This window comes from Vigna umbellata, chromosome 3, assembly GCF_029865625.1.
Source record: "Vigna umbellata cultivar VRB3 chromosome 3, Vumbellata_1.0, whole genome shotgun sequence".
Taxonomy (NCBI): domain Eukaryota; kingdom Viridiplantae; phylum Streptophyta; class Magnoliopsida; order Fabales; family Fabaceae; genus Vigna; species Vigna umbellata.
In genome coordinates this window covers 25,385,016-25,406,487 of record NC_142167.1, presented here as the reverse complement: position 1 = coordinate 25,406,487, position 21,472 = coordinate 25,385,016, and the positions used below count along the sequence as shown (strand labels likewise).

The following is a 21,472-nucleotide window of genomic DNA, read 5'->3' as shown; positions in this document are numbered from 1 at the left end:
CAAAATACATATTAAAAGATTTCGAAATAATTAATTAGATTTTAAAATCTAGTTTAAGGGTTATTTGATTTGGATATAATAAGAGATTTTGGAATTTGATTAAGGAATATGTCAGATTATGAAATTCAATCAACTTTTTAATCAAATTTTGAAATTTGTTTGAATAGTTTGTTGAATTTTGAAATCTAATTAAGGAATATAATTGATTTCAAAATTTGGTAAACTTTTTTATCGGATTTCAAACTTCTATAGTTTATTGAATTTTAAGTTCTGATAATCAATCTAAATTTGATATTTTTTTAATTGGATTTTGAAATCTAATACAATCCTGAAATTTAAAATCTGATATTCAATCCTAAATCTCCAAATACATAATTTTAAATCTCTAAATTTCTTTGTTACTTACGTTCAATTACGGATTTCGACTAAATATTTACAAATTTAAAAATGTTGTAAACAAATGTGTACTCATGACATGAATGTTTTGAAGGTGGGTTGCAGGGTGCGCTGTGTTGGTGAGGGATGTGTGTTGTGCAATGCTAGATGCAGGGGGTAAGAGAGAGGAAGAAGATTTCTTTGTATGTGGGTGGTGCGATGCTATAGTTAGCAGAGTGAGTAAAAGTGGGTAGGTGAGGTATGTATAAAAAGAGAGAAACTTTGTCTAGAGATTTAAAAAAGTTTGGAGGTGCAGGAAGAAAAATTAATGATGCAGGAAAAAAACCCCTTGAATTTTGCTTTTATATGTAATAAGTGTTTCTTTTGCTCTTTCTCTTCCTTTAAGTCCAAAAACTGAAAAATAGAAAAAATAATAATTTGTATACAGCAATTTAGATCACATTTAAACTATATATGAACCGACGGCTCTGATTATATCCAAGTATCCAATTACAAAAAGTAATGAAAAGAAAATTGAATCTGGATGAAATCTTACAAAAATTCACCAAATCTTTCCTAACTTATAAAAATCTTATAAATTGAGAGAATCACAAATTTCACAAATCATATGTTTACTTTTAATTAAAAATTTAGAATGTAATAAAATTAGAATTAGTTAAAAATAACTATGTACATTAAACTTGAAAAAATTATGACTGAAACAACACATAAATTTTATATTAATATACAAAATTAAAATAAATACGTACTTTGAACTGAAATTGTTACTATAAAATAATGTGTTAGAAACAATATAAAAAGTTATTGTAATATTAAATAAAATTATAAATTTGTAGAAAATATCTGTCACCAAATCACGTATAGTTTAATGAAAAATAATTTGAACTAAGATAATAATGTCATTTTTAGTTTATAATTCAATTAAGTAATGAAATTATTATTTTATAATTACATAACTACGTAAATATTTTATTTCATAACTTATTTTTATATATTACAAAATTTTGCTTTTATTAGTTAAACTAAAAAACTTGTATTTAAATTTCATTTCACGAGAATCATAATTTCTTTAAAATCATATTTTCTCATTTTACAATGACTCGTTCATCCTTTCCAAGATCCTTGTCTTAGAGAGAGGAAAATATATTCTACTAAAATAAAATTCTTTAGAATAAGTTTTTTTCTCTGTATTTATTCTTGGGATAGTTGCTTCTTGGGTTGTTTACATGGATAGGAATATAAGTGTTTGCACGTGAAATTTGACAGGCAAAATGAATCCGTACTAGTATAAGGTCGGAATGATATATTTAGTTTGAAGTTTAGGATTTTATGTCACTACATGTTAAGATCATGTAGAACTTCAACATAAAATAATGATCTTTCAATAGAGAAACTATTATTTAATTGCAAAAAGAAACTGAATTCCATACAACTAAGAAACTCATTGAATCAATCTTACCAAACAACACGACAATATAAGGCATGCAAGACAAACTATATTACATATTTTCAGAATTTGAAAACCTCCTCCAACTATCTTGCATAAAGTAATTAAAACTTAAGATTATCAATTCCATATAGGAAAACCATGCTCGCCTCCAATAAGGATTAATACAGAGAGTTGCAACAATTACCAACAATACCGATGTGTATGCCACAACAAAACTTACATAAAAAACAAGCATGTCAATCGGACTGTTATTGTGTTCGTCATTTGAAGAAACAGCTGGTGATTGTAAACAAGGATGACAACATTTTAGCAATGGAGGTCCACAAAGAAGAGAATTTCCTTCATAGCTACTTTCATCAAAGGTAATAAATTGGCCTTTTTGCTCGGGTGTATCGCCTGATAAGTTGTTATGTGCAACACTAAATACAGCAAGAGAGTTCAACTGATTTAGTTGATGAGGAATTTGACCACTCAACATGTTGAAAGAAAGATCCAAACTCTCTATTTGTACTAATTTGGAAAATGAAGTTGGAATTTCTCCAATCAAATTATTGTGAGACAAATTCAATGCTCGAATTCTCTTCAAGTTTCCAAGCTCGGATGGAATACTTCCGTTTAGTTTATTTTTGGATAAATCAATCCCAGACATATAAGCAAGGATGCTCCCTGTATAAGTGTAGGACCTTTTCTTCGTAGTGAAGATTGCTTTCTCGTCTATATTAGGTGTCAAAATTTGTGCATAGTAATTATTTTTACGAAAAAAGCCATTAATTTCTTCCCTAAACTTGACAGGGTCATCATTCTCAAGAGGCATTTTACCCAAGCAATTGGGTATTGGACCAAAAAAATTGTTATAAGAAAGATCTAATATACTCAAATCTTCCAATTGGCATATCTGCTCTGGTAAGTGCCCTGTAAAGCGGTTACCTTTCAAAATGAGTATATTCAACCTTGAATGAGCAAGGTCTTCCATCATATCTTGAATGCTACCGACTATTTCATTGTGGCTAAGGTCTAGAATTATTATGGAAGATCTTTTGCTGAACATTCTTTTGGGTAAACCACTGAACATGTTGTTGCTCAAATGAATGTATCTCAGGGAAGCATTGACAAAAGATGGCACAAAACCCATCAAATTATTGTTTGATACATCTAGATATAATAGAGGTTGATGTTCGACTAGGCACGTCGGAATAGACCCTTCAAGAAGATTGTTGGACAATGAAAGCTTAGCTAAGTTTGAAAAATTTCCAATCACATTTGGTAGTTTCCCCACTAAATTATTATAGCCTAGACTCAAGAGTTGGAGAGATGAGTTAAGAAAGCTATTGGGTATGCTACCATAAAGGCTGTTGTCATCTAAATACAATTCTTCCAAGTATTTCAAAGATGGAAATACAGGTCCATAGAGCCTATTGTGTGAAAGTTTCAAGTTTTTCAGTCGTGACCCATCTCTGGATATGTTTTTTGGAATCTCTCCTGATAAATGATTATTTGATAGATCCAACGTATGCAATAAGCTCATTTTCCCAAACTCACGAGAAATCGAACCTTGGATGTGGTTTCTAGACAAATTTAGATATTGCAAATTTGGTAATACTGAACTAATATTCTTATTAGGGATTTGGCCAGTTATGTTATTGTCAGACACATCAATTCTCCTCATGCTTGTAAGAGGATGTAATGGTAGCTGGAGAACACCTGTGAAAGAGCAATTTCTAACACGAAGTTCAGTCAATTTTGTGTTGTTTTCAAACAACCAGTAAGGAAACAATCCTTCCAATCTACAACTAGAGAAATCTACGCTAGTCAAACTGTTTTGATGTAGAAGAAACATGGGGAGTGGAAGAGAATCATTCCAAGTCATTGAAGGCAAACTAAGGACTTGTAATTGAAATTTTGGAATCCAAGTTTGCGGACTAGGTTGTAAGTCCAATACGACTTTGTTGCCTTTACCATATATGAACTTAAGGTTTGAATGATTAGCAAATGGTGAAAAAGAAAGAGGAACTTCAAATTGGTTTTCTTTAAATCCAAAATATTCAAGTGATGTAAGGCTAGCAATGCTAGAATCAAATTGTCCACTGAATTGATTATATGAAAGTTCCAACTTCTGAAGAGATGTCATGTTTAAGAAAGATGAGGGAAGCGATCCATTAAATAGGTTTTGACTTAGATCTAACTCTTTGAGATTCTTCAGCTTAAACCAATCTGAAATATGAAGTATTGAAAAAAAAATCATCTTATGGATGACACGATGCAAAGGATATAAATTTTCAAGTAAAAAAAGGGTGTAAAATAATGTGATGATTAACTATAAAAGGAAATATAAAAACTATAATGACAAGTCGAATTACCAGCAGGAGGAAGGGGGCCGTTTATTAGGCAAAAAGAAGCAGACAAAACTTTCAAAGAAGTCAATTCCCCAATAGTTTTGAAAAACTCATTGTCAAGGGAAAAGTTGTCGTCGAGTGCCAAGTGTTCAAGGCTACTTAAATCACGAAAATCTGCACAATAGAAAAAGAAGGTATATGAACCTTAATATATCAAGCAAACTAACTTAGAGTAAAATAAAAAGGTGTTTCTACCTCCTGCAGTAATTGTTCCTACTATCACGTTACTATTCATAGAAAGCACCCTAATAGATGAGAAAGGTTGCAGTGATTCCCTCAGTTTGCTTCCATTTATCATATTGCTATCTAAAATAAGGACGTCCAGTTTGTTTAGACTTTTTGAGCCTGAAACTAAAACATGGCCAATAATATTTAATTTGCCAACACATGACAAAACAAATACAACAACTATGCACAGCAAGCAGACCAATTATCACTTTTTTATATCAGTTGCTTTGTTTGAATACCTTGAGGGACAACAAAACTGTTAATTTCGTTACCACTTAGATCAAGAATCTCCAAACTGGTTAAAGCCAATAATCCTGTTAGAAACAAATAGAGAATGAATTGTTATACTCATTCATAGAATATATATAGTACTACTCTTTCTTCGCTCATACAACAGAGGTAATATATTAAAAAAATTCTCTGCCTCAGAGTCTAAGTCCAACCACCATAAAAAAAATAAGTTATACTAACCACTTATATCGAGCAATCCGTTTAATCGGTTTGATCTTAAATCAAGGGATTTGAGAAATTGAAGCCCACTTAGAGATGAGAGAAATTCATTGGAGAAACTGTTTGAAGTCAGCTTTAGGACTTGTAAATTGGGTGGCCACGTAAATCCATCCTTCTCTGATAGAAACAAAATTGACAACATCTAATTATGAGTTTACACACTAAATAAGGAGCATGCTATTTGCATTGATTCGAATCTACTTCGGTAAAATAAAGAATAAGCACAACTAACCTAAACGCCAAAAACTAGTCTCATTCAACTGGTTCCCCTCCATCTCAAGAATCTCCAGAGACCTTATCTTTGATATATCTAGTAATATACATACTCATTACACTCATATATTTTCAACCAAAAAGCATGATGAAGATTTGAAATGTAGGAAGTGTAACATACTAAGAATTGATCTTGGAGTCAATTCACTGTATCCTAAATTTAAAGACTTGAGAGAAGAAAGTCCACTGAGAGCAGATGCAATATCACTGTCATTGAAGTTGTTGTAAGACAAGTCAAGGACCTCAAGATTCTTCAACATAGAGCATAAACCTGCAAGGTAAAGTGTCTTACATACGTATATATATTATCCTGAAGCTATTATCAGTATCCTTAGCTTTACAAATGAAATGGGAAAATTATTCCACCTTGGATATGATTATCTGAGTCAAATTCATTGCCAGACAAATAGAGTTCTTTCAGAGACGTGAATCCCTCGAGAGATGGCAAAATGTCATTAGTCAAATAGTTCCAACTTATGTCAAGGACTTCTAATCTAAGCAACTTCGATGACAGAGTTTCAAAATCTAAAGGAATACACATGTGTTAGTACTCAAAGGTAGTAGAAGAAGCCAACCAATTTTGAAGTAAAAATTAAAAAGATGGTTATCACACATCATCATCATCATTATAATATATATCCTTACCGTTGAATACATTGAACCTGTTGTGTGATAAATACCTGTTGGATGATAAATATAAAGACTTGAGAGATGGAAGGAAATTCAAACAAACTAGAATAACAGTGAAACTATCCAGCTCTCTCTTCACACTCAAGTCAAGGACTTCCAGATTTTCCAACCCTGCAAAGTATTAAAATTAAATGGAAATAATTATTCATGTTTAACATAGTGATCAAGAAATAGAACGTGTAGAATAACCTTCACTGTCCGCACAATCTAATGCCCAATCACTATAGCTCAAGTTGAGACTCTTCAAATCTTTGAAGACAACAAGATCAGCCAAACTTAAACTTAAATTCTGATCTGTTTGGCCATCAAAATCACTCTCCAGGTCATTAAAATCAAGTTTGGCCACTCTCCCTGTGGAGGGGTTGCACTCCACTCCTTCCCATTCACAACAATCTGTTCCTTCCCACTGCCATGACAAAGGTAAGCCAAAACGGGAATTTAGACCCCAAAGAGCTTCTCGCTCTTCCTTCCAATACCCTTCGCACCATATCACTTCCACCAAAACAAAAATCAATAAAGTCACACTAACGTTCTTCATTTTCATCTTCATATTTTGCAACAAAGGATTTGGGCGTTTAAATAAGAATGGACCAATTAAAGTAAACTAATTTATGGCTGAGTGGAAGTTAGTGGCGACCACGGTAATAATGAAGGATGACTTGGGGTCAACCCAAAGGCCGTGATGACTACTGCAGGCAATGTACTTGAAGTAGATAAATCATTCTTGTTTTGAATCTTCCTTCAACTAGTCTTCTCCACTGAGTTTTCATTTTGTTTTTCTTCCATTGAGTCCTCATCAAACTCTGACCCTTAAAATACCAAAATGATATCAAATTCTTATCTAAAATTGTTTGAGGGAACCAATCTAGTCCCTATTTACTGATTGATATTTGGTGTTTGTTCGTGTATTTATTAAAAGAAATTTAGAGATTGAGAAAAGAAAAGGAAAATATTTTTAAGTTTATAATTAAAATAGAATTAACGTAAAAAAGTATTTATAAATTTAGAAATTTAATATATTAGTAAAAATATGAAGGTTTAAACCCTCGGATCGTCTTTATATTTGTTGGGAAATCTCAGGTGGATACTTGTATTTGTAATTGTCTCAATTAGGTCCACATATTTGAAAAATTGTCTCAATTAGGTCCAAATATTTGAAAAATTGAGCCAATTAAGCCCTGTCCGTTAAGTTTTCATAGACTTCGTTAAAAATTTGGTGACATGGTGAACACTTAATCTGCTAATGTAAAACTGTTATATTACGTTGAATTTCTTAACTAAATTAACAATTTTTGACGTGGCACAAAATTGAATTAGTAATGTTAAAAATTTCTTATGATTAGAAATTTTTTAAGTAAATAGGGTTAGAGAAAAGGAATTAGGGATTTGATCAGTGAACATAGTAGACGAACACACAAGAGAAGACAAACAAAGGAACCTAACCCAACAATCAGAATCTTGGTAGCCACCGCGTAGCACTTCCACCGAAACCTCCAAAACAGAAAAATCAAACCAGCCCCAATCCATTCCACACTGCAACACCCAACACCTGTAGTTCCAGGTAACGCTGCCTTCAGGGGTTCTTCCAATTCTGTCGATTGGCTTGGTAGAGAGATGCTCGAGATGAGATTGAAAGACCACGACGAAGACAGGGTTTGTACACTATTACCCTTTTTCATGTTTTTTTTTCATTTTTTTTAATTCAAGAAGCACCATCTCGCAATTCATTTTTTTCCTATTCCATTCTCTTCTTCGTTAACCACTATCAAATGTGCTCGGGACAAAAACACAAGTTTTGTAAACACCTTCTCCTGAAATTTTAATTTCTTTTTTATACCCTTTTTGTTGTTTCTGTTTCAATAGGTTTGCCCCTAGTTTATATTCTACAGGATAGTGAGCCTGACATCATCGATGGTGTGGGTGCTGAGACCGGGCACGTGATAAGAACCAATATCGGTGGCCGAAATGGTCAATCTAAGCAGGTAAAAAAATCAATTTTGGGTCATTTGGTGTTTGACACGAGTTCTTTGTTTGAGTTGACAGAACCCATATGGCTGAAAGCGATGGAGCAGTTAGTCTCGTAATATAGATTCATCTTTTCCCTATTCCATTTCAAAATCCCTCTTTTCCATTTCCTAATTTCCATCTTATCAATCTCTTTCTTTTTTTTCTTCATTTTTCCGATTCAATTCACTTTTTCCCTTTTATTTTTGTCAAAGCTTTCAAATTTATCTAATGTTTTATTTTTCATTATGTTACCAGGGCGACACTTGCAACATTTCCTGCAGTTGCTGGCAAAATTTCGACCATCATCCACGAACCGATCGTCGTCGCTCCCCACCGTCAATAACCATCACGGTCGCCTTTAGCGGAGGGGTCCTTTCCTACCACGATGTTGGCGGAGGGGTCCTTTCTAACCTGATCATCCAATGCTCCTTCCTCTGCTTGGGTCGTATTCGGTGCAAATGAGTGGTGCATTGGAGTTGAAGAGAATGCTCTGTAGGATTCCAATTCATCTTCTCACACTGACCAAATCAATAATTCTCTATCTCTAACCCTATTTCATTAAAAATCTCCTAATCCAAAGAAATCCCGAATTTGAACAATTAAATAATATAACATAACATGTCATATAACACTTATACAATACTTAATAACAAATTAAATAACAAACTCCACATAATATAAGACATATACATCAGTAGATTAAGTGTGCACCACGTCAACAAATTTTAACGCCGTTTGTGAAAACTTAACGAACAGGGCTTAATTGGCCCAATTTTTGAAATATATGGACCCAACTAAGACAGTTGCAAAAACGAGGACCCACTTGAGATTCTCCAACAAATACGAGGATGATCTGAGGGTTTAAACCAAATATAAATAGTAAGCTTTGTAAAATATATGCAAAAATATGGAGTAAATTCTATATATATATATATATATATATATATATATATATATATATATATATATATATATATATATATATTAGTCTAATGTATTAATATAATGTATAAATATAATGTATATAGCTAAACTTCTCTAATAAATACATTGATAAATTCATCTAATAAGTATATGTTTATAAATAGATCATACACTAAAGGGAGGGAGAAGAGGAACGGGGGAGGTAATTGGTTTTTATTTATTTTTATTTAATTTTTAAAAATAGATTTTACAATATTTTTAATCAACTATCAAGTTACATTTGAGGTGTTAAGTATTAAGTCTTTATATCGATTTGATTCATACTTAGCATTAATGCATGTTGAAATAATCTAATCTTGATCTATATGTATATCTACTGAAATTGTGAACAATTTCAGTAATCTTGAATGATCACTTTGATAGTTTTTGTATTCAAAGTTTGACCACATCCCATTCAAGAAGATTTACTTTATTTAGTTTATTGTACATATAAATTTTAAACAACATATTTTATATTTCAAAAAAACTTGTCAACATTTTGCATTGGTCTTCATATTACACAAAATGAAAGTGATTATAAATCACAATCAAATATGCAGCCAAAGATCAATACAAAACACAGCTGCAAATATTCATGAATTTTAAGACATTTATATTAAAATTTATATGCACCAATAAATTATGAAAAAGTGATTAATTCTTAAGTTGTTTAACCAGATAATTCAAGATTCAATACTTATAAATTATTAGTATCGTCCTCTTTTATGTTCATTTTTAAAAGTTACATTTCTTAAAAAAACTTAGAGACAGTAAATAATTTTTTTATCGAATCTCAAACGAGAAACTAAGGCTAACTCAATACACCAATATATTTAAGCATATAATTAACCACATATCCAACATATAAAAATGAATAACCTACCACACAATTATAGAGTCATATTAAAAAACTAAAATTTAAACATAATAATAGGAACTTGAGAGCGTGAAAGGTGGACAACAATAGAGAATGATGCAACTACTTGCGTTTGGGAACGATACGAAATTCCACCACAAAAATACAATACTTGGACACAAATACAAACAATATATTAGTCTCAAGAACCAAAGCAAGCACAAAAATGCACAAAAAATGAAAAGAATCGTGCTCACCACCACGAAGAAGACGAACAAAGAAAGTCAAGAACGAACAAAGGAAGAGATGTGTGATAGTAATAGTAACGAATAAAGAAGACGACATTGTTGGAACAATGATGATGGCGTTTTGGTTTGGAGAAGTAACGGTGGTTGCAGCAGTGCTGGTTTGTTCGCAAAGGAAGAAGAAAATTGTTGCAGTGGGTCATTTATAATTTTTGCAAAAGTTTAACCTTGGAAAGAGATATTGCCTCGATTATTTTAATAATCGATGCAATAACTACCATATGGCCTCGGTTTTACTAATAACAACTGCTTCCTAAAGTCATTCAAAAAATTAAAAAGTTAAAATTTTTAGTGGCAATTTTGAAATTTAAAACATACTTTTGGCTTCGGTTCATAATAGAACTGAAACATAAAGCCATTACCGAAAAACCGAGACCATAAATGTTGTTTAGAAAAGTCACTTAATAAAATAATAAAATCAATGGTCAGGTTGAAATGACCTATGGCAGCAGTTCTGTACAAAATTAAAGCAATAAGCTCTGTTTAGAAAGGTGTTAGATAAAATTCTCAATGTTAGGTAAGGAATGTCAGATTTGCGAGACCATATGGCAACGTTTCGGTAAAAAACCAAAGCCACATACCCTACTCAGATAGGTGTTAGATAAAAATCTCAATTCAGGGGATGGATGTCAGTTTTACAGGAACCTATGGTAGCAGTTTTGTAAAACCTGAAGCCATAGGTGTTGTTCAGAGTTTAAAATATCATTTTTATCGAAATTTTTATATTATTTGACACTCATTTAGGATTCAATTTTTTAACTGAAGTAAAAAGGTGCCTATGGCTTTGTTTGTGCAGTGAACCAAAGCTTATATATTCATAAAATTTGTAAAAATGCAATGTCTTTTTATGTTTCGGTTTCTTGAAAACCTAACAGTATTAGGCTAATTAGAAGACTAGTGAATGACATACCTAATCTATTACATCTTTTCTTTTATGTTATTGTAATTTTTTTATTTTTACATTTTTTTTTCTTTTCTAATGTTGTCATAAATATCTATACTGAGTAACTATCACAATCCATATTTTAAAAATCCTGCCTTTATTTGAAAAACTCAAGTATGTAGAGTTCTTCTTATTCATTAACTCTATTAGCTCGTTCTAAATTTTCTTCTTAGTTTACCTTTGTTTTCATAAAATATTTTGATGTTAATATATAAATATGATCTCTTTTCTTCTCTCTTGCTCCAATTCCCAAAGTTTTACTCCACTCAAGCAAAATGAGATAGTATAATTTAAAAAGTCATTCCTGTTTGGGGATAGGAAAATAAAGCTGAGGACAAAGTAAATGGAGTTATGCAGTCAACCCTTATACCATTTAATTGTAGTACTTAATTCTTTCCTACATCAACATTAACTCTTTTTTAATGTATCAATCCACATGGAGCCAGAACTAGAACTTCAACATAAAATAATAAAAAATAAAATAATGATCTTTGAATAAAAATATTATTATTTAATTGCAAAAAGAAACTGAATTCCAAATAAATAAGAAACTCATGATTGAATCAATCTTAGCAAACAACACGACAATATAAGGCAACAAGAAAAACTATATTACATATTTTCAAAATTTGAAAACCTCCTCCATCTATCTTGCATAAAAGTAATAAAAACTTAAGATTATAAATTCCATATAGGAAAACCAGGCTCGCCTCCAATCAGGATTAATGCAGAGAGTTGCAACAATTACAAACAAAACCGATGTGTAAGCCACAACAAAACTTACATAAAAAGCAACCATGTCAATCGGACTGTTGTTGTCTTCATCATTCGAAGAAACGGTTGGTGATTGTAAATAAGGATGACAACTTTTTAGCAATGGAGGTCCACAAAGAAGAGAATTTCCTTCATAGCTGCTTTCATCAAAGGTAATAAATTGGCCTTTTCGCTCGGGTGTATCACCTGATAAGTTGTTATGCGCAACACTAAATACAGCAAGTGAGTTCAACTGATTTAGTTGATGAGGAATTTGACCACTCAACATGTTGAAAGAAAGATCCAAACTCTCTATTTGTACTAATTTGGAAAATGTAGCTGGAATTTCTCCAATCAAATTATTGTGAGACAAATTCAATGCTCGAATTCTTGTCAAGTTTCCAAGCTCAGATGGAATACTTCCGTTTAGTTTATTTTTGGATAAATCAATTCCGGACATATAAGCAAGGATGCTCTCTGTATATGTGTAGGATCTTTTCTTCGTAGTGAAGATTGCTTTCTCGTTTATGTTCGGTGTCATAGTTTTTGTATTGCTATTTATTGCATGAAGAAAGCCATCAAATGCATACCTCAACGAGCGAGGGTCATCCTCAAAAGGCATTTTACCCAAGCAATTGGGTATTGGACCAAAAAAATTGTTATAAGAAAGATCTAATATACTCAAACCCTCCAATTGGCATATCTGCTCTGGTAAATGCCCTGTAAAGCGGTTACCTTTCAAAATGAGTATATTCAACCTTCTATGCGAAAGGTCTTCCATCATATCTTGAATGCTCCCGACTATTTCATTGTAGCTAAGGTCTAGAATTGTTAGGGAAGAACTTTTGCTGAACATTCTTTTGGGTAAACCACTTAACATGTTGTTCAAATGAATGTATTCCAGAGAAGAATTGACAAAACATGGCACAAAACCCATCAAATTATTGTTTGACACATCTATATATAACAGTGGTTGATGTTCGACTAGGCACGTCGGAATAGACCCTTCAAGATGATTGTTGGATAATGAAAGCATAGCCAAGATGACTTGAGTAGTAAAATGTTTTTTATTACTTACGTCACATGGAGTGTTGCTGTTTTGGCTAAGTTTTTATTTATTTGGCTTGTCACAGAACATGGCCCATTTTCCCAACCATCATGGATGGATGTATGATCGTTGTTATAGTGGAAGGAGAGGTTTGAAGGAATCTTTTGTCATCAGAGTTGAAGAGTTTGTGGAGACGGCCCCACGATATCAATACTATGCTCTTGATGGAGGGATTCGATGTCCATGCATCAAGTGCGAATGTACAAGGATTTTGAAAGATGAAGTCGTCAAACTTCACCTTTACCAAAAAGGGTTCATGCCTAATTACACGGTTTGGACATTGATGGTGAACAAATTCCTTCGACCTCCACTGCAGCTGAAAAGCGGCTTGCATCAGGTTCGAATACTATTGTACATACATCTAAGATAGATCAATTTTTCTATATGCAAGAGATGGTCGACAATGCTCTTCGTCGCCATGCTGAACAAGAAGCAAACGATAGTCATGATGAAGAGTCTCCAAATGAAACCACTCAGAGGTTTTACAATTTACTAACAGAGACAAATCTACCTGTATTTGAAGGTTCATCTGAGTCAAAATTGTCAATGTGCATTAGACTCATGGCTGAAAAATCTAATTGGAACGTTCCCATTCAAGCAGTGGACTTCTATACAAAATTGATGTTAGATTTGAAACCACCAAACAATTTTATGCCGAAGAATTATTACCAAGCCAAAAAATGTGTTTCAAAGTTGGGATTGGAAGTCAAGAAGATTGATTGTTGTGTTAATGGATGTATGTTATTCTATGACAATGACAGTGGCAAAAATGATGCATTGTTGGTTGAATGCAAGTTTTGTGGCTCACCTCGATATTAAACGATGCATGCTGGACGGAGGCAAAAAAAAGCAATTCCCTTAAAGTCCATGTTCTACTTGCCTATAATTCCAAGATTACAAAGAATGTTTACTTCAATGGAAACATCAGAACACATGACATGGCATGATGGTAACAAAACTGAAGGATTTTTGCGTCATCCTTCTGATGGTGAAGCTTGGAAGCAGTTTCAATCGTAAACATCCATCCTTTGCTAGTGAACCGCGTAACGTCTGACTTGGTTTATGCTCTGATGGGTTTACCCCGTACATTCAGGCGTCTGCATCACCATATTCATGCTGACCCGTGATAGTTACCCCATACAATCTACCACCTGAGATGTGTATGACAAAGCCTTACATGTTCTTATCGTGTATAATACCAGGTCCATCTAACCCCAAATCATCGATTGATGTTTATTTGGAGCCTTTGATTGATGATTTGAAGAAGCTATGGAATGGTGTTTGGACGTATGATGTTTCAAGGAAGCAAAACTTCCTTATGAGGGCAGCCTTGATGTGGACTATTAATGACTTCCCAACGTATGGCATGTTATCTGGTTGGAGCAAGCATGGTCGATTAGCTTGTCCACATTGCATGGAACATACAAAGTCATTCCAATTAAGTTATGGTCGGAAAAGTAGTTGGTTTGACTACCATCGACGGTTTTTGCCCATTGATCACCCCTTCAGAAGAAACAAAAAGGCATTTCGCAAAGGGCAAGTTGAAACGGATATGCCCCTGCCGAAGTTGACTAGATCACACATTTGGAGAAGAGTGAAAGACTATCCAAAAGTCACTAAATCTGGTCAGAATAGGATAGAAGGGTTTGGAGAATGGCATAATTGGACTAAAAGAAGCATATTCTGGGATCTTCCCTATTGGGAAGACAACTTGCTAAGACACAACCTCGATGTCATGCACACAGAAAAAAATTTCTTTGACAATGTCTTCAACACAGTTATTAATGTTATAGGTAAGACAAAAGATAATGACAAAGCAAGAAAAGATTTACCTTTGTATTGTGGACGAAAAGACTTAGAGTTGAAAGCACAAAGTAACGGCCAATTATTTAAACCAAAAGCAAATTACACCATGTCAAAAGACGAGGCAAGAATAGTGTGTGGATGGATCAAGGAGCTTAGAATGCCAGATGGATATGCTTCTAACTTGTCCAGATGTGCCAATGTTCAGAACGATACTATTCAAGGGTTGAAGAGTCATGATTGTCATGTATTCATGGAGACTTTCATCCCTCTTGTGTTCAGTTGTTTGCCAATGCACGTGTTAAATCCACTGATAGAAATCAGTAACTTCTTTAAAGATTTGTGCTGCACGACACTAAAGGAAAATTCCCTTAGAAAGATGGAAGAAAATATCCCAATTATTCTCTACAAATTAGAAAGAATATTCCCTCCTGCATTCTTTGATTCAATGGAGCATATTCCAATTCATCTTGCATATGAAGCTTGGCTTGGGGGACTTGTGCAATACAGGTGGATGTATCCATTTGAAAGGTTTATGGGAGAATCCAAACGTTTAGTCAAAAATAAAGCTAGAGTAGAAGACTCAATTTGTGCAGCTTACTTGCACAGAGAGACAACGTATTTTTATTCACATTATTTCAAAAACTTCATGTTGTCCCCCACTCATGTCAGAAATGAAATTCAATGGCAAGTTCAACCACGACAAGGTGCATTATTAGTTTTCCGACAATCAAGCCGTCACGCAGGGAAAGAATTCACTCATTGGTTAACTAATGCTGAATTCAACTCTGCTCATGTCCATGTCTTAATCAATTGCAGTGACGTTAAGCCGTATCTTGAGTATGTCATCATCCATCTCTTATCTTTGCAATGGTACAATTGTTATACACTAATACATATCATTTGTACCAGGTCATTTTTTGTGGCTGAGCAAGTCGTAGAAGGAAATGCTTCTGCTAGAATACACTCAGAGTTTCCCCATTGGTTTAGAAATCAGGTCCTTACTTATTCCTATGTTTAGAGCAAGGTTAATTTGACTCTTGCTTTTAATTTTTTTTTATTATCTTTGTAGGTTTTTGTTGGTATCGGAGGGGGTATTTTTCAAAGAGTATAGCGCAGCGGAATTAAAACTCAGAGAGCGGAAACCGTGTTCGATTACAATTAAAATTAATTTGGCCCTTTTAGTAAAAATAATTTTCTTTCAGAAAATTAATCAAACAGTTGATATACGTAAAATAATATGAGTGTAGGGAATAGAAAAATCACACAGATATTTTTATACTGGTTCGATTCAACAGAATCTACGTCCAGTCGTTAATCACTATAAATAGTGATTAACAGTTCCACTAAAAATGGTTTAACAGATTACAATCAAATGAACAGGAATAAAACGAAAAGAACCACTCTACCAACTTGAAGAGAACTGCTCCGGCAATCGACCAACGATTCACAAGCTTCTCCTTTCACAAGACCAGGCAGAGTACCTTGCTAACTTGAAGAGAGTCTGCTCCGACTATTGACACACGATACGCGAGCCTCTCCTTTCACAAGACCAAGCAAGGGAACAATGAACAAAAAGCTCTCTAAGAACGTTCCTCTGACACACAGTGTTCTAAGCTTTCTCAGTTCAAAAAAAAACGTTACCTTCTGATTTCTCCAAATCAAATTATATAGCCAAGTACACTGAATGCCAAAGGTCAGCTCCCAACTGCCATGAATAATCGATTATTGTAAGTGATAATCAATTATTCAAGTCCATTACAGAGTTTTCAAAAAAGTGATAATCGATTATATGAAGTGATAATCGATTATTCAAGTATGACTTGTGATAATCGATTATTGCTTAACCATAATCGATTATACTAGTAAAAATTACAATGTTTAACATTTTCCTATTACATTCAAAATCTACAAGTTGCTTTTTTTAAATATTTTCCTACTACATCCAAAATCTATAAGTTACAGCATCATCAAAATACGTCGTCAGGTTTTACCAATACTCCTTATTGGTAACAGTTTTTAATCAGGCATTAACTCCCACGGTTCAAGAGTTAAGACATCTATCCAATTGGCCAATGAGAAGTGTGAAAGAATGGCACACTTACTTCACCAATGGTTACAAATTCCATACACATGAGTGGTCTAAAGGAAAGAAAACAACAAATTGTGGTGTGAACGTCAAGGGCCTTACAGAAGGTTCCTATGATGATTTCTACGGCAGCATTCATAAAATATATGAGTTAGAGTACAACACCACTACTTCTCCAAACAGAGTAGTACTTTTTTATTGTGAATGGTTTGATCCTTCTAGAGCTGGTACTAGAGTGGATCCACACTTTACTATTGTCGAACTCAACCAAAGATTAAGATATGGACCATTTGATCCTTTCATTCTACCAACTAATGTCAAACAAATTTATTATGTGCCATATCCACCATTCCGCAATATTGACAAGCGTGGTTGGGCCGTAGCAATACAAACCAAGCCTAGAGGTCGCATTGACTCAAATGAGGTTGAGGAAGATGTTGCCTACCAACTTGACCAAATGTCACAACCACACGAAATTATTGAAGTTGAACATATAACCGCATTGGTCGACCCTGATGGTGATGGAGATGAATTAGAAGCAGCAATACAAGGTGATAAAGAACAAGAAGAAGAACAACAAGAAGAAGAACAACAACAACAAGAAGAAAATGATGATGATGATGATGATGATGATGAAGAAGAAGAAGAAGAAGATCATGATGATGATGACGATGCTCTGGAAGAAGAAGATGAAGATGAAGATCATGATGACGATGATTGAAATTTGGACATCTATTGTAGCAAATTGAACTATCATTTCAATAGAGTTATCTAAAATACCATCTTTTAAGATTGTGTATGCAATTATTTTACATTCACTTTAATTTGTATTGATCATTTCTTATTTATTTCTATTGTTTCGCTTTATTTATAACCATTTCAATGCAGTAATGACAGGACAAGGTTCAGAACGTCCTGATAAAGGAAAGGGGGTAGCAAGGCCTAAAAAGAGGCAACGGTAGGCACCAAAGTATGTACTTAGGGTGCTTGCTAAACTACCTACCACTGCTGCCCCCAGTCCATAATCTGTGGGGCCTCCTCCTACCCCTACAATACAGCCTCCTACCCCTGCAGTAGACCCTACTCCTACCTCTGCAATACACCCTTATCCTACCCCTACAACACACCCTTCTCCTACCCTTGCAGCAGACCCTCTTCCTCCTCCTATGATTATAACCCCCACTCCTCCCTTTGTGCTTATTACCCCCACTCCTCCCCTGACCCTACTTCTATACCTTCCTCATCTTGTATACCGTTTTCTGAGACTGTCACACCATCTGTTGATCCAGATTCAACTGGTGATGGTGAAGGTCTTGACCCAGCCGTCCATGATCGACCATGGATTGAGCCGTATGGTAAAGGGCGAGATTTTAATCCCTTGTTTAACCATTATGATGTTTAAAGTTTGTATTAATTCAAATGACTTTTATTATGCAGGTTTATTCCATCCAAGGTTGCTTCCCAGGCCATCATACGTTCAATTACGCAACAATTTTTAAGTCCATGGCCTACTTGGGGAACAATACCTGATGACGACAAAAAGTCATTCTGGGAGCGTTTTCAGGTGAATAATCCATTAAACTAATTGTCATTCTTCTTTTAGTATGTTCATTAATCAATGTTTGTTCTGTTTCATGTTACAGATGAAGGTGTAGTGGAAACCTGAACATGAAAAACATGTACAAAGAAATTTCCACATGAAAGCATCTCATCTACTATCAGAGATGTTTAAGGATACTTGCAATGCAGGAGAGCGCCCTTATTGGTTGGGCGAGCAAATTTGGAACTCTTTACTGGCTCATTGGAATTCAGTAGAGTTTCGCAATAAGTGTGCCAAAGCCCAGAGGAACAGAGCTTCTGAAAAGAGTGGCACCCTGCATACTGGTGGGTCAATCACGATTCATGAGCATGCCATTCGTATGCTAAACTTTCATTACTTTTCTGTTTCTTTCATATATAAGTTATGTATTTTCTATTTCATATGTACACTTGTAACTATAAATTATGTTACAGGCACAAGCTCTGCGAAGGGCGATCCATGTTGATGAGGTCTTTGCACAGACTCATGTTCGGAAGGGTGATAACGGTTGAAAAACCGTTATTTTTATGCTTAAAATTGATACCAAAAGCAACCTTTAAAACTTAGAAACTAGCTTGAACTCATATTTTTGCTTTAGTTTTGTGAATAAGAGAGTTGAAAGTGAATTTAATGGTTTTGTGCAAGATTCCCTTTATTTTGTAGGCTAATTGAATGATTTGAAAGAAGAATTGAAGTACCGAATGATTGGAGTGCTGAAAAGTAAACCAGAAACCAGAAAAGTCAACCAGTCAACCAGAAAAGTCAACCAGTCAACCAGAATGCTGAAAAGTCAACCAGAATACAGAAAAAAATATGACCGAGTGGCGCTGAGCGGAAATTTGGCGCTGAGCGGCAGTTTTCAGGTGCCGAAATCACCGCTGAGGGGCAAAACAGCAGCTGGGGGCAAAATGGATCATGCGCTAGTACCGCTCAGCGGTAAAATACCGCTGAGCGCCATTCTAAGTGGGCTTGGACCGGTTTTCTTTTGTTTTTATGGGCTTGGACTTGTTTTATGTTATTTTTATGCCCTATTTAAGGACTTACACGTCCTAGGGTTTGTATCTTTGGCTGGGAGGAAGCAGAAACACACTTTTCACCCCTTGGGGGTAGATTGGGAGATGGTGACATCGCTCCTCTTCTCTTTCTAGGATTTTTCTATCTCTTTCATTCTTCTATTATTGTTCATCTAGTTTCACCATGAATATGGTGAACTAAACCTTGTATTGTTGTTGGGGAATCAATGTAGTCTTGTGAAACTCTCATATATGGAATTTGTTTTAACATCTTATATTAAGATACATGCTTTCTTTCATATTTAGTTAGGGATTTTCCTCTTTGCTTAATGCTTGCTTTGTTTAACTCACTCATTGTCATGATTATTGATTTTGTCGATATGGGAACGGACGGGGAAATCTAGATCCGGGGAATTTCTCCCAATAGCATATTGGTTGCCTTTAAGCTCCTGCACTTCAGAACTAATTACTAGGAATGCTAGGAATTGTATGAACTCGTAATTAAGGATAGGCCTTCTTGCAAGGTGATTTAGAGAGTGGCATTAGCAATTGATGAAACGGATGATGAATTCCTAAAGTGTATGAGAGTGAACAAGATGAAATTGATAACCCCAACAACATACTCATCCATCTAATTCATTAAAGTGTTTGTATTCCTCTTTTCCATTGATCAAATTCATGCATACATGTTTAATTGTTGTCTTTTGCATTTAAACCCTACAATCAATTGTTAACAAGTCTTAAATAATCAACAAAATCATATAGCTAACTGGGCCGTGAGTCCTTTGGGAAAACGATACTTGGTCTTACCTAGTTTTATTACTTGATACGATTTGATTACACTTGCCGATTGTTAAACAAGTTTGTGGCGCCGTTTTTCGGTGTTCATAAATTTGTCATCAAGTTTTTGGCGCCGTTGCCGGGGACTCGTGGTTTAACTAGTTCATTTGTGTGATTATTGATTATCTTTGACTTGAATTTTGAATTTTGAAATTTGAATTTCTGTTTTTATTTTATGTTTTTATTTTTTGGTTTTTATTTTTATTTTATTTTATTTTATTTTATTTTATTTTCTGTTTTTATTTTTATTTTATTTTATTTTATTTTATTTTTCTGTTTTTATTTTTTTGTTTTCTATTTTTTTTTCTGTTTTTATTTTATCTTCTTATCTCTGATCTTATATCTTCTTTTATATCTTTTTATGCTAACAATTGTTTTTAGGGTTTTGTGCCTGATGTCTGCAGGATGCAATTTGGTCAAGAATTTAACTATATGGGCACTGAATTCTACTAAGGGAATTTCAACCATTGGTGGGAACCTCACTCAAGCATGAATAGAAGTCAATTTTGGCAAGCTGTCGATCAATTTAAGAATCAACCACCACAACAATGGCAGCAAAAACCCTCTCTATCGGGAAGAAGGATAACGTTGGAGGACGCACTTCAAGAGTACATACAGATATCTAATTGTCATCACAAAAGCACTCAAGCTGCCGAAGAATTTGATAGGCCGCCACCACAGCAATGGCAGCAACAACCCTCTCTATCAGAAAGTTTGGATGACACCCTTCAACGATTTTTGAAAAATGCCAACTCCACTCAGAAAAACATTGAAGCATCATGTAAAAGGATGGAGATGCACCTTCGTTACATTAGTCATAGATTGAACGTTAAGGTTAATACTGAAGTTAACCCTAAGGAGGAAGGTCAAGCCATTGTCACTGAAAGTGACAAAATTTTTGATGAGAAAAAAATAGGGAGAGATGAGGAAAAGATAGAGAGAAAAGAAAAAGAAGAGTTGAGTGAGAAAGATAAAGATGAGGAAAAAGAAAGAGAAGTGGTTGAGAGAGAAGAGAGAAAGAAAATTTGTGTGAAAATAAAGAAGTTGAGAAGAAAAAGAGAAGGGAAGAAAAAAATAAGAGAAAAGAAGAAGAGCAAAAAGAAAGTGAGAGAAAAGAAAAAGAGGACGAGAGAAAAAAAGAAAGAATCATATGAAAAACCTCTTCCTCATCCAAAGAAGTATCATAGGAAGAAGGAATTTGAGCGCTTTATGGAAATCTTCAAGAAATTGGAGATTAAAGTTCCTATGATTGAGACATTGCAACAGGTTCCTG

General features: G+C 34.2%; 3 protein-coding genes and 1 pseudogene across 4 annotated transcripts; 2 read left to right on the top strand and 2 right to left on the bottom strand.

Moving 5' to 3' along the window:
- Positions 1–1,770: 1,770 nt before the first annotated feature.
- On the bottom strand, positions 1,771–6,769 carry LOC124820746 (cuscuta receptor 1-like). 2 transcript variants are annotated; one of them, XM_088110031.1, is made up of 10 exons: positions 6,130–6,769; positions 5,896–6,051; positions 5,617–5,775; positions 5,372–5,521; positions 5,210–5,287; positions 4,939–5,094; positions 4,707–4,781; positions 4,435–4,584; positions 4,204–4,353; positions 1,771–4,057 (listed from the first exon to the last, which is right to left on the bottom strand). In XM_088110031.1, exons 1-10 carry the CDS (start codon positions 6,488–6,490, stop codon positions 1,896–1,898), a joined length of 3,597 nt encoding a protein of 1,198 aa, XP_087966157.1. In that variant the 5' UTR covers positions 6,491–6,769; the 3' UTR covers positions 1,771–1,895. The 2 variants fall into 2 exon arrangements, with proteins under 2 accessions (XP_087966157.1, XP_047148462.2); XM_047292506.2 differs by having other exon boundaries at positions 4,435–4,590; positions 6,130–6,768.
- A 4,857-nt stretch (positions 6,770–11,626) lies between these two features.
- On the bottom strand, positions 11,627–13,060 carry LOC124820748 (receptor-like protein 56). The gene is given in 3 exon segments (XM_047292507.2): positions 11,627–11,674; positions 11,676–12,814; positions 13,030–13,060. Coding segments are annotated over 3 exon segments (1,218 nt in total).
- A 1,727-nt stretch (positions 13,061–14,787) lies between these two features.
- On the top strand, positions 14,788–15,750 carry LOC148202098 (uncharacterized; annotated as a pseudogene).
- Positions 15,751–16,753: 1,003 nt separating this feature from the next.
- Positions 16,754–17,488, top strand: LOC148202097 (uncharacterized). The gene has a single exon (XM_088109288.1). The coding sequence runs from the start codon at positions 16,754–16,756 to the stop codon at positions 17,486–17,488; it is 735 nt and encodes a 244-aa protein (XP_087965414.1).
- The last annotated feature ends 3,984 nt before the right edge of the window (positions 17,489–21,472 follow it).

Coding starts and splice junctions, on each gene's coding strand:
- LOC148202097 (XM_088109288.1), top strand. CDS start 16,754: ATGAGAAGTGTGAAAGAATGGCACACTTACTTCACCAATGGTTACAAA.
- LOC124820746 (XM_047292506.2), bottom strand. CDS start 6,490: ATGAAGATGAAAATGAAGAACGTTAGTGTGACTTTATTGATTTTTGTT. Junction 5,522..5,616: donor CTCAGATAATCATATCCAAG/GTGGAATAATTT, acceptor TTTACCTTGCAG/GTTTATGCTCTATGTTGAAG. Junction 5,288..5,371: donor GACTCCAAGATCAATTCTTA/GTATGTTACACT, acceptor GTATATTACTAG/ATATATCAAAGATAAGGTCT.